Genomic DNA, 13,716 nt, shown 5'->3' on the forward strand with positions numbered 1-13,716 from the left:
CCATTCTTTTACCACCTGGCTTTCATTCTACCCATTTCCCCAGCACCCACCCACCCCCCGTCAGACAATGGAACTGTCTTACGAACATCTGGTGTAGATGTTTTCACTCCCACTTCTAATTGGTTGGGAAGCAGCATTCGCCACAGGCACTGTTTAATTTCATTTCCATCCCCTGCATCTCACAGGAAAGAAATGGTCAATAGTTCAAATAAAAGAATCATCCTGGTCAGCTCCAAAATATGGCTACTTGCATGGTAATCAGCAAGTCTGTCAAATCAGTGATTTCTTTATTCCTAAGAGGAAAGGACTTTTCGTAAGGATTATGGTTCTACCACCCAAGGAGCAGCTGTACTTTTCACAAGTAGCTGCAAAGGCTGGCAAACCAAGAGGTCTGCTTTGGCTCAGAAACTCAGTTTGGCTCCTGCCACCCGTGGCAGCCTCACTGCGTGTCTCAGCGGCATGTGCTCCACACAGTCAGGCCAGTCTGTTTCTACTTAGGAGGGATCACAACCAGGGGTGGCCCCCGCTTGGGCCTCCACATGAGGACTTGGGCATCATTGGCGTTGGGCTTCACTAGTGCATTCGGGGGAATGGGTTCCATCCGGCTCAGGATCCGGGGCTGCTCCTGCTGAGTCCTGCCCACCAGCCGGGCCCGCTGTCCCAACAGCTGCAGAGGGTCCACCTCAATGTCCACCCTCATCCTCCACTTGATGGTCTGCAGAATGATCTTCTCCTTGGTGGTGGTGTTCATGGCCACCAGCCAGGTAGTGAAACTTTGGTCCCTCTTGATTCTTGTTAGCAGTGGCACATTGCTGTCGCTCACTGGCACTGCCCATGTCACACTGGGATAGAAATTGTCATTCATGCTGACGGAGAACCTGGAGATCTTGTTGGTGGGGCCAATGAGGGTCACAGTTTCCGTGGTGTTCCCATACCAAGGGTAGCTCACCCCATCTGAGTCACTGATGGCTTTTACTCTCCCTTCCCTCAAGTCCGGCAGTTCCCAGCTTGACCTGGCAGAGGAAAGAAGAGGCTGAATGAATCTCGCTCAAGCCAAAGAGGCAGCCACCACTTACTAACAAACCACCTGGGTGAAACAGGAAGTTCGGAAGGGGACTTGGGCCACAGAGCTCTACGCTGTGCTATTTCAGGATTAAATGAGAACAAATCAAAACAGAAGTAAAACAGCCATGCCAAAACAAATTAAATAAATCCATAGCTGACCCAATTGGAAGTGGAAAGCTCAGAGGCAGTTGTGAAATAACAAAGAGGGACCAACCAGTCGGGATGATGTTGACTAGCAGCTTGGAGGCATTCCATGGCAGGAGCTGCTCTCTTAGAGGAGTATGAGGGTGTACAGTTTTGGTTTTGGGGGAAAGAACTGGTGGTTAGAATATGATGTACTTGGTAGCAAGAGTACCAGGCAAAAAGGAGAGCACAAGGAGGCAAAGGTATACTAATTTCTTAGAAGAAAAACACAACACTGTAATTTCTAGTAGTTGAATTCTAGGTTTAAGGAAATCCAGGGCTTAGAAAATGAAAATCCAAAAAGATGCTGGTCACTTCTGGAAGCCACCTGGCTTGAGAATATTGCACTGCAGGCTGTCAAGTGTGGTCTCTGATAACTCTGCTCTCCTACCAGCTTCGAGTCCAACCTGAAAATCTCATTGGGAAATCTTCGGGTCCAACCTGAAAATCTCCTCAGTTTGGGAAGCTCACCATTCTGGGCACCTACTGCTCTTTGTGGCTGTCCCCCAACCTTGCACAGAATGACGGAGGAGGACATGTGCCCCACTCTTAGCCCATGCTTTGTCCCCCTGCCACAGACTGTTGCATATAATAATGATAATAATAGCAAAAGCTGATATTTATGGAGTACTTTTCTTTACTCCAATCACTGTGCTAAGTGCTTTATGTTATCTCAGTTAATGTTCAAAATATTCTACAATAGAAATGATTTTATTTTCACTTTTCACATGAGGGGATGGAGATATAAAGATGTTGAAGGAACATGCCAAGGGCCCTACATATTGTAAGAGGAGGAGCTGGGAGTTGCTCGACTCCAAAGTCTATGTGTTTGGCCACTGTTTCATGCAAGTACCCTCACATGGAGTGGAGGGACTCAGGTTGTCCAATGAAGTAGCAACTCCCAGGGCTGCTATGAGGGGCTGGACTTGACTGTAATTGGGGCATTCTCCATATTTCCACTTCTGGTATAAGGCTTGATAATGATACATAAGAATTTAATGATCAAAGAAAGAAAGAAGAGTGTTTGATTCATCAGCTAAAAGGTCTTGTTTAAGAAGTTCTTCCTTCTAGGAAGTGTTAGACAATCCTGCAGGGCTTTATCCACATGGTCTAAAAGGGAGCTGCATGGTCAAGTTGAGGCTGACAACACTCAGCAGCTCTTACCATCACTCAGGGATGTGGAGACACTAATGATGCTTCCACTTAGCCCCCATAGCACTTCCCAGTGGAGGGCTGGGCCACCTGGGGAGCAGGTGAGCCCGGAGCTGGGGGAGTCTTTTCTCTTGTCTTCATGTTCTGGTTAACTGCTGAGAATAACTAACTGTAGTGTATAATGTTTGAGAATAACTGTAGTGTATAATGCTTGGTAGAAACTAAGGAACAGGAATTGACTCATCCAGAAAATGAGAGCTTGGTTTGTTACACACGCTAGTGTATCTATGCTGGAGACAGCTTCCAGATAATTCTACAACCACTTCTTATAGTGTAAAAAGGAGTAAGTGTTAATAAGTGTGATATAGTTACGAGGACTGGTGGTTTGGTGGAGACTCAATGTGTTAGCTGGGTTCATGAAATGACCACAGTAGTTATTGTGCCCCCATTTATTTCCTGGGTTGCCTAAACCCTATTTTTTATTTTAGTTATAACCAAGCCCTGCTGGCCTTTGGGATCCTTTGTGTGACTGGAGGTCAGGAACTCTCAACAGGGCCAGAGAATACATGTGCTCCTCCCTTAACAGAGTGCCAACAACTATGGCAGATGGCCCGGGGAATTTACTTTCAAGTGGATGCACTTCTTATTCTTTTACAACACTGTCTTTTTCACGACTGGCCACCTTGCTGGCTCCTACAGTTATTTTATCTATAGAGACTTTATAGTTCTTATTTTTACCACCATCTTCCTGCCCAGGGCTGGGTCAGGCATCTAGAGGTCAGTGTGGTGGAAAATGCACAAAACTTAGTTTTCTCCCAGTATTCTGAAAAAAGAAATTGAGACAATACAATAAAGGTGCACTGCCTTGCCTGTGTCAGGAGAGGAAGAAGAGACCTTTTCCTTGGAGGATTCTCAGAACAGAGAAACACAATACATTTCTTAACCTTCATATCAGAACAAAGACATCGGGTTGACTGCGGTCCTTATCATGGTGACACTGGGGCCTACATACTGCTCTGTTTCTGCAGCTGCTCTCTCGGAAATCCTCTGGGTCTGATGCATGCTCTTTTCCACAGCCTCAGGAACCCAAGGTCTACATCATTAAGGGATGGCTTGAATTTGGAAAGAGTCAAAATTCATTAGGATTTCAGTTTAGTGAATAGGAAGTGGCTTTCTCTTTAAAAAGCATATTTTTATTTCTTTTATGAAAATCAGAGACCAATGTATATCACTGTGTGGCTTTTCTTTCTCTCTTCTTTTTCTTCCAATAAGAGTTTGGCCTACAAAATGGATGACTGTTTTAGGCAGCTGATAAAATGGCTTTGATAATGGTTTGTAGCGAAGTCCCTGAAAGAACAATACCAAGGAGGAGGCTCTCGATGACCATACAAGGGGATCACTTTGAGCAGGATGCTGCAGGAACCTCAAAATCCATGCGGCCCACCCTGAACTCATCACCCTTTCTATAAGCCAGGACCTCAGCCTTTGTCTTTGCTGCTTTCAATTTTCCAGCCTGTAAGTGAGGGTCATCGTTGGCTCTTTCCATCCCTTCACCTAATCTGCCACAGCAGCTGTATCTCTGCATCCTGTGAATTTTGCCCCCTAAGTAATGCTTAACCTTATCTTTTCTCCATCCAACTGTCCCTGCCTTCATTTAATCCAAGCCCTCAGCATCTCTTACCTTGTCTACTGTAATGATCCACAACTGGTCTCCCTGCAGCCAATCCTGGTTCTTTTAAAATCTCTTAGGCTGCACAAGTACTTAAACATATAAATCCAATCATGCCTTTTCTCTCTATAAAACCCTTTCATGGCTCCTCCGAATGGATATCACTAATATCACCTACAGGATCAAGTTTCATTTCTTTACTCTTTAAATTTATACTTTGGGTTTCTCATATGAGGGAAAATGAATGACACTTAAGTTTGTGTGTCTGATTGATTTTACTTAACATCATGGTCTCAAGGTGTATCCATTTTCCTACGAATGGCTCATATTTATGCTTCTTTATGGCAGAGTAGTACTCCATTGTGTACAAATACCACATTTTTCTTTATTCATTCATCAGCTGATGGGCATATAAGCTGCTTCCAAGATTTAGCTATTACGTTTTGCTGCTATAAGCATGGGTGTGCATATATCACTGTAATATGATGTCTTTACCTCTTTTGGAAAGATATCTAGAAGGGTGATTGGATCAAATGAAACCCCTGTCTTTAGTTTTCTGAGGAATCTCCATTCAATTTCTCTATCGGGCCAGACCTGACTTCATGATGTGTCCTCCCCTCCCCATGCACCATGCTGTTTCTCATCTCTACCTCTTTGCTCATGCTCTGTCCCCTGCCTGTACTGCTTTTTATCCTCCTGAAGTACCACGTGTCTAACCACTCATCCTCTGAGAACCACCAAGGAGTCACCTCTTCCAGGAAGCCTTCTTCTCCATGCACCATGGATGCATCTGTATCTATGGGGACCAAATTATAATTATGGGTTTATATGCTTGTCTTCCCCATTAGATGATGACCTAGAGATTGTGACTTGTTTTTGAATCAGTGCCTAGCACATTGCTGGCATTTAGTAAACCATAATAAATCTTTATGAAAGGAATAAATACTTCACTTAAATGACTTTTATGCCTATATACTTGGAGCTTGGTAAAATTTGTATACAACAAAGTACTTCATTACTGTAAAGTACACTTAATACATTTGCTCACCTTAGAAAAAACATCTATTATTCATTTAAAGTCTATTATTAGACCGGCATTATGCTTTGCACTGAAATTATCCTAGTGGTGGTGGTCGGAGTGCATTTAAATAGAACTGAATAGTTGGATGTGTTGGCACAAGCTTGTAATCCCAGAACTCTGGGAGGCTGAGGCAGGTTAACTGTAAGCTCAAGGCCAGCCTGGGCAAATCAATGACCTAGTGAGGCCCTATCTTGAAATAAAACATAAAGAGGCTGGAGGCAGCGCCTGCCTGGCAAGCAAGAGATCCTGAGTTCGATCCCCAGTACCAAAACAAAACAAAATAACAACAACAACAAAAAGAGTCTGGGGATGTAGCTCATTGGCAAGGCCCCGAGTTCAATCTCCAAAGCAAACAAACAAACAAGCTCTTGAATTAATTAGTGAGTATAAATGTATTTTAGTCACTTTTTATGTTATATCTACATGCAAAAATGAGTGGCTCAGACCCCAAGTGATACAGAAATCCAGAGACATGGACACCCACGCAGGCTGTAACAGAAGGAAGGCTTCATGGGGAAACGGGCTATGGACATTCTCTGGCGGGAAGTTCCACATGGGACAACATGTGACAACAAGCATGAACATGGAATGTCCACGAAACAGAGAGGAGACCACCTGAGCCCACAGTGAACATTGGGAAGGCTGAAACTAATCTGGGTGGACAGAGAAGTGTCATCTTGGTTTTTTTTTTTTTTTTTTTTTTGGTACCAGGGATCAAACTTGGGACCTTGCGCGTGTGAGGCAGATGCCGGAACCACTGAGCTAAATCCCCGGCTCAGAAGTGTCATCTTGTGCAATGCCTTTAAAAAGGGGCTTTGGCACATGGGCTTCATCCTAGAAGTGGTGAGGCTTTACTCAGCACAGTGATGCACCAGGAATGAGAGTAATGTAAAAGGGAGAATTTGAGGGCTGGAGCCAGGGAATGAGGGTGGTTAGGAGATTTGGCACACGCTGGGTGACCTTTAACAAAGCCTTCATCTAGGTTGACGGCTGAGGAGATAGAGAGGTTGTATATAAGGGCTACTGCAAAGGTAGATGCCCTGAGGTTTGCTAACCAATTTGCCTACAGATGAAATAGTAGATACTGTAAAAGAGTCACTCAGAAAAACCAAGCGTGGTTGAATGTGACAGACACGTGTTCACAAGATCATTCTCAGAAGTAGCAAAGTTGTGGTGTCACTATGTCCCTAACATTCTGCACAGTTCAAGCACCACCACCAGTGGTGTTTCAGGCTGCAAATCTCGAGAGAGAGGATGAAGTTATGTTTGCCTTTGCATTCTTTGCCCACGTCATGGATTTGGCACATGGCGGATGCTTAGCTATTCTTGTTTCTCCTGTATCTGTCTCCTCTCAGCATCCTTTGCTAGTTCTGCTTCATCTCTCATCTTCTCAACATTAGAGGGTCCCAGGACTCAGTCTTCCATCCTCTTTTCTGTATTTCCTTAGTGATCTCCTCTGGTCTCATGGTTTTAAGTACCATTCACAATCTGACAATTTCTAAATTTGTATCTCCAGCCCTGATCACTCCCTTGGGGTCCAGATCCATATACTCAACTGCCCACTTGCAAAAAACTTTGAAGTCACCATTGACCACTCTCTCACATTCCACACACTACCTCTCAGTAATTCCTGTTGACACCATTACATATAAGGTGTGATCAAAGCATACAGTGAATGTTTAAGTTAAAAAACCCACGTATAACAATAAAAGACACATTCCCAGTAAGCCCCCTGAAGATTCTCCCCTTGCTTTGAACACACTTATCGTTCTTGCTACTTTCTGGTGCAGTTCTGTAAATCTCCTTTTGTGTCTTTAGTTGTACTGTCGTGGCTGCCTGGATGTCCTGAATCAATTCAAAATGTCTACCCTTTATGATCATTTTGACTTTGAGGAAGAGCCAGAAATCACACAGTGCCAGATTCAATGAATAAGATGAATGAAGACACATCTTAATGTGTCTATTTGGCAAAAACTGTTGTAAATGTTTTGATTCAATTCCCACCAGTAAGGCAGCCATGAAGAGACTCACGAAAGAGGACTTCCAGAACTGCTTCAGAAAACAGCAAGGACGTGGGATAAATGTGTTCAAAGTGAAGGGGAGGATTCTGAGAGGGATTATAATGGCAATGTATCTTTTGCTATAATACATTTAAAAATTTTTACTTAGGCATTCAGTTTTTTACCACACCGTGTACACCTAGAATTCAACACCTTCTGACTATGTCCCCCAGTATGACCCTGGTCCAAGCTACAGGGGTCGCTCCTGGATTCCTACAGTGGCCTCCTTGCCCTACTCTTGGCTCTGCTGCCTGGTAATTTGAGCATGGCAGCCACTGTGACCTTGTTAAATATCTTTTAAATCGTGTCACTCCCCTGCTCAAAATGTTTCCATGCCTCCTAAACCAGCCAGGAAATGTCTAAGTCCTTGAATTAGTCTACGTGGCCCCACACAGCCTATTTCCAATTTTGTCTCTGACCTCATCTCCTTTTTTCTCCATCTTGCCCATTCTGCCCTCTGAATGAATATGCCCAATGAACTCTCACCTAAGGGCTTTTGCACTTACTTTTCATTTTCCCTACAGCATTCTTCCCTCAAATCTGACAGCCTGAAAGATTTGCTCCTGTGCCCCCATCATTTGTGGCTTAAATACTCGTCCTCAGGGCAGCCTTTGGTGCACTGCAAACCTCCTGCCCAGCTCTCCTCATGCCCGATACTGCTGTAGTTTTCTTCCCACAACCTTCTAATGTAGTACGTGATTCACTTGCTTTGCTAACGGCCTGTGCTCCCTCATCTCACTTCCAGGATGTAACTCCTAAGCAGGCAAGGACTTCATGTTTTATTCACTGCTGTATTCCCAATACCCAGATCAGAGCCTGGCACATAGAAGGAGCTGAAAATAATCAGTTGAGTAAGTAAATATTAAATTGGTCTAAAGTGAAGGATGTGAAGAGATCACGTTTGCAAGCTGGATGCTACTGCTCTTGTGAAGTCAACTAGACGGGTGGAAAGTCTGTGAGGTTATGGCAAAGTTGGGTCTAGAGCTCAGGAGAAAGTCCGGGTTGGAGAAGAACATGGGTCAGCCATGTGCTGGTGGGGATCCCTTGGTGGAAGAGAGCTGAGTGAGGTATTTGAGATGAAAGAGAAGTCCTGGGTGTGTGTGTGGGGGATGTTCAATGGCCAGAGCCAAAGTGGAGTCTGAAAAGCAGAGAAGTAGCCAGTGAAAGAGGAGAACTAGTTTCCAAAGCCAAGGAAATCCAGGGAGTTGGCAGTGTCAGAGACACAGAAATGAAAAAGAGTGAGGTTAAGAAAAGGCTGTTGGATTTGTTAATTATCAGAGCAGCAGTAAACATGGGCTAGTATGGGTCATTCTGTAAGGCAGGGGTCTAATCCTGGAATAAGTTCATGTCCTGCTAGGAACCGGGCTGAACAGCAAGAGGTGAGGGGCAGGTGAGGGAGTGAAGCTTCCTCTGTATAACGGCCACTTTCCATTGCTCAAATCACTGCCTGAGCCCTGCCTCCTGTCAGATCAGCTGCAGCATTAGATTCTCACAGGAACACAAGCCCTACTGTGAACTGCACACCTGTGAGGCATCTTAGTTGCTTGCTCCTTTGAATCATGCTGAAACCAAAAATTGTCTTCCACAAAACTAGTCCCTGATGCCAAAAAGATCGGTGACCACTGCCCTAAAAGGTTACAGAAGGAAGGAATGAATGAGCACCAGAAAAAGGTGAGAGTTCAGCTAACACCTTTCAGATAGTTGGGCAAAGGAGGAAGAGCACTGAAATCCACAGCTGCCCAGAGTAACAACTGAAAGCAGGACTTCTGGAACCTAACGGCTTGGGCTTGTCACCTAGGGCTGCCACTTACTAGCTGTGTGAACTCATGAGTCCCTTGCCTTTTCTTGGCAGCTTCTCTCCCTTCCCTCCTCATTAAACAGGGACACCGTGCTTATTTGATCAGCCTGGTGTAAGAATGAAATGAGACAACAAATGGGGAGAACGCAGCACAGTGTGTGGCCCACAGTAAATGACAGAGAGGTGAAGTGTAGGTAACAGAGATGGGGCAGAGCTAGGAAAAGAAGAAAGCTAACAGCCGCCAATCTCTTCCGGTGCAGGCACTCCACAGCGCTCACACACGGCAGGAACTCCATTCATACACAAGGAAGAGAAGTTCAGAGTAAAGGTCCAAAGTTATAGAGATATGAAGGAGCAGGGCTAGGACTGAAAGCTGGGTCTCTCAGCTCAACTTGTCTCAGCTACGGTACCACACTTATGGGAACAACATCTCTGAAATCTTAATCTTGTGCTTCCTTTCAAGTCTTTGGTGTGGTGAAGTATCTAAATTGATCTTATGAGATGTGAGTGTGTGCCTCAAAGTTTCGAGCAGGATGAGCCAGGCAGGTGGTGCCACCCTGTAATCCCAGCATTCTGGGAGGCAGAGGCAGGAGGACCTCAAATTCAAACTCACCCAGGTCAACTTAGTAACTTAGTAAGACTGTCTCAAAATAAAAAATAAAAATGAAGCTAGAGATGTAGCTCAGTGTGAAGGCCCTGGGTTCAATCCCAAGTGCTGCAAAACAAAACAAAACATAACCCAGAGCAGGCTGGCCTCAGGCAAGTCACTCTCATCAGCCTCAGGTTCCTCATGTGTAAAATGGGTAGAAAAATGACTCAGACCTCTGTATCTTAGAGCTATAAGAAGGCTCAGATGAAGTGACAGTGTATGAGCAAATGACTGGTAAACTCTAACGCCCTCCGCCAACGTTAGTTGTCATCTCACCCCAGCCTGCTTCCGAAGCCCTCCTCATTGTGATAAAGCAGCCATTGACCCAAAGCTCATAGCTAATGGACTTGCCAATGGGCCTAATAATGAAAACATCGATTATTGCAACCTTCACGCTTTCTGCATCTTATTTTTTAGAAGAGGCAAATCTCAATCATACCCAAATCTCACCATGTTAAGCATTTCATGCAAATGAGTGGTCCCTGAGTTACAGTCCACGTCCATGAAGACCCACCCAGTTCCCCCAGGGGCCAGGACAGGCAGAGAAGCCTCTTGGATGGGAGCCCACCTTGCCTCTACAGTCTTTGAGGACATAGGTGGAGGGGTGGCAGCAGCATTCTAGGAGGCAGGGCATTTACTGGCGTGCAGGGCTTCACTGACAGTAACGTGCCCTGGTGGAGTGTGGGATGGCGGGCAGGGACCACACAGGCAGCACTGATAGTTTCGGGCCTGAAGTCTTCAGGATGGCACTGTCCTTAGACCCAGGTGAGGAGAGGCCCAGCCTGACCTTGCACCTTGACCCTCTCCGGTATCTCCTGGCCATGCTCTCTGAGCAGGGAGTCCGTGAGCCGGGGGACGTGTCCCTTCTCCTGGACCACCCTCTGCCTACCTGGGAGCTCAGTATTCCCAGCCCTAACAGCTCTAAATACACCAGCAGGGTCCCCGAGGCCTTTTTCTGGTCCGTCTTCTCAGGACAGTCCATGCCACTGTGTGTGCACTTTGGGCCCCAGGAAGGCCAGCGGGTCGCTGTCTGTCTGGGATCTGCATGGAGTGTGCATGCGTTGTGATGGTGCGTCTCTCTCAACAGGGAACAGGGCCAGGTGGGAAGAGAGATGGTGGGGCCGGGGCCAGGACTGGCTCTTCCTGTGACACTATGGCATAGATCTTTGAGGTAGCCAAGAATTCTAAAGCTGAACCTCACCTGCAGGTTGTTATAAAGGTATGTTTGTTTAGGTAGGAGAACAGGATTTGATTCAGAGCTCTGCTGGTTTGACTTATAACTTTTACATGGGTATAAATAGGGTAACTGGGCCTCTGTATTAGCATTCGGGAGCCCACAAACATTAGAGACAGGCAGAGGTGGGAGATGTGCATGTGTAGCTCTGGAACCCTGGGCAGTTAGATCTGCAATTTTTTCTTTTGTTATGTGCATTGTTATACCTGTTTAGTCTCAATATTTACATAGCATTTTCACAAACAGCATCACACCTATGAATCAATGTCACGAGGTGGGTATCATTCTGCTTCCTATCATCCAGGAGTGCACTTGCTCCAGGTCAAACAGATACAGAGGGGTAGAACCTAGTGACAAACCCAACATGCGATTCTAAGTCACATGCTTTCCCATGGTGCCTTGTGGTTACTAACCAGCCCCGAAGCTCTGAGAAATGAAAATAGTTATGGATGACATTAGCTGATACACACTGCCAGTTAACCAGTTGTTAAAACACTGACACATGTGAGAACACATGTGAACAGCCTCTGCTCCTCCCCGGGCTACCTCGCTTCTTCTGCAGCCTCCACAAAACACCTTTCCAAAATCCACCAAGGATCAGCGCTGATACTATCACTACTGACTTTTAACTTCCTGGACCCTGGCTCTGTTTGGAGAGAGTTTGTGGTCACCGTGTTGAGCCTGCCCTTTAAAGGGACACCGACGCCTGTGTAAACTTGGCTGCACTTTAGAGGGTGGGGGAGAAAACACTCCTACCTTCTTTCTTAATCTGCATGGTGGGAACTAAGGAGTTAACGATCATTCACAGATTTGGAAAGTTGAAAGAGAACACAACTTCCTCTGAAATTCAGGCTTCTCTTCAGCATCGAGGAGAGTGAGCAATGTGCTTCCTTCACGGGAGCCTCACGCTCAGTGTCCGTTCTGACTTTGCCGCACTTTGCCCACCCAGGAGAGCCACCCTCACTGGCCTGGGCTGAGGAGGTGCAGAGAGAGGAGGATGGAGCAGGTGGGGCTGGGTCAGGGCTGGGCAGGGGGGCTGTGGTCAGAGGTGGGGGAGCAGATGGGAGCTGAGCCAAGGCCTCTGTCACCTGGAGTCATGCAGTGCTCTGCCTCTGGGTGGCCACGCAGCCCCTCAGACACCAGCTCCCAGCCCCGGGCTGGCACATGTCCTGACTCTCAGATGGCTTGCACCGTGATTACAGAGTAAGTTTAAAATGAGGATTTTCCTCCTTCTGAACTGTTTATGTCAGACTGCAAGAAGCCTGTAAATACTATCCTCCCACCTCCTCCTCCGCCCTCTTCCTTTCTGACCACATCTTTTTTTCCTCTGGCACACAAGGAGGCATTTTTTTCCCACTGTGGAAAAGATAATTCCAGTATTTTCCAGGAGCCATTGGTGCTAGGAGAGGCTCCATGTTTAGGCAGAGATGTTTCCTGCTTCGCAGTTCGTGCTCTGTTTAGACAGTTTCTCCAGCACTGCGGACGGCTTCTCACAAAGTGCTTCCCCTTCACTACGTGGAGGTCAGCTCTCTGGGCGAGGGTCACAGAAGCCTGTGTGACCTTGTTTCTAATTGACGGTTCCGAGGTCCCAGTCAGGTAGCCGGGTTTCTGGGTCCTGTCTGACGGTTTGCCTCCAACTCCCATCCTGCGCCTGTCAGACCGAGGCTCCTTTCCCTGCAGGCACAGAAGCTGGTGGCCTTGCACATGGGTCACTCCTGCCTGCAGGATGGGTGTGTGGACTGCGCTGTGGCCTCAGGAGGGTCATACCCATCGGCCGAGCTCTCAGCCTCTTAGCAGGCATAAGGCCTTGTCCCAGGTACTGAGGTCTCCCCCACCCTACCCTAAGAGCTCACAGCCCACTTGGGCAATGACCCAGGTGCCCTCCCATAGGAGCGAAGCATTGCTCACGTGGGCTGGAGTGGAGGTCGGGGGTCACCACTGGGGAGCAGGCTGGAGTGGACCCCAGAGGACAGCGGGACTCTGCGTGGGCTGCACTCCAGGGGAGATGAAAGCAGTGTGTGGAGACTCTGCCTTTTCTTCCACTCCGATTCACCAAGCCCGTCTATCCACATTCTCTACTCTGCTTCCGCACCGTGACCACGACCACGATTTGTGTCACAGCTGCCACCCTTCACCAGGAGCTTGCAACATCGTCACTGGGTCCCTTTCCCAGGAACGTGGTCCTCCCTCTCCTCTTTCTCCCTCTTCCCTTCCCTCTTTCCTTTCTTCCTTCTCCCTCCTCTCTTTACACAGGGTCATGTTTCTATTTCAGGCTGGCCTTGAACTTGTTATGTAGCTCAGAATGGCCTTGAACTCAAAATCCTCCTGCTTCCTGACTGCTGGGATTGTAGCTATGTACCACCATGCCCATTAGACATGTGGTTTAAAGAATATAAATTGGACCATGCTTCACTGCTCTGAAAATCCTATGACGGCTTTCTACTGCATTTAATAATAGCCATGTTGCATTATTTGCTCTACTTGTTCTCCATTTTACTTCCACCACCTCCCCTCCGGCTCTACGGATCCCAACAACATCAACTTTTCTTGTTCTTGAGCAAAAAAAGCTTTCTCTCCCCTCTGGGCTTTTGGACTTGCTGTCACCTCTGTCCTGCTTCCCTCAGGTCTTCAAGTGCTTTGTCCTTTACCCCTTAGTTTGCAGCTCACCATCATCTCCTGCATCACATTCAGTGTGCTGCACGTGCCTGCCCTGTGCCTGTCCTCCCTCTACACCGCGTGCACCACGAGGACAGCTTGCCTGCACCACCAGCCATAGCTGCAACAACCCAGAGCAGGTGCGCACTTCAATCCGCTGTAAGGAGCCC

The 13,716-nt window shown here is 46.9% G+C and overlaps 1 protein-coding gene across 2 annotated transcripts in view; it reads right to left on the bottom strand.

The window, feature by feature from the left end:
- Nucleotides 1-273: 273 nt before the first annotated feature.
- The window catches only part of Fam78b (family with sequence similarity 78 member B), a 92,845-nt gene continuing 79,402 nt past the window's right edge, over nucleotides 274-13,716 (bottom strand). For both annotated transcript variants that reach the window (XM_021244702.2, XM_004865190.3), the window contains one exon: nucleotides 274-1,013. In XM_021244702.2, the coding sequence (XP_021100361.1) occupies nucleotides 491-1,013 (523 nt within the window). In that variant the 3' untranslated portion in view covers nucleotides 274-490. The remainder of the gene's footprint in view (nucleotides 1,014-13,716) is intronic.

The sequence above is a fragment of the Heterocephalus glaber genome, unplaced genomic scaffold, assembly GCF_053883595.1.
Source record: "Heterocephalus glaber isolate CG9 unplaced genomic scaffold, H.glaber_assembly_v1.0 deba00000738, whole genome shotgun sequence".
NCBI classification, from domain to species: Eukaryota; Metazoa; Chordata; class Mammalia; order Rodentia; family Bathyergidae; genus Heterocephalus; species Heterocephalus glaber.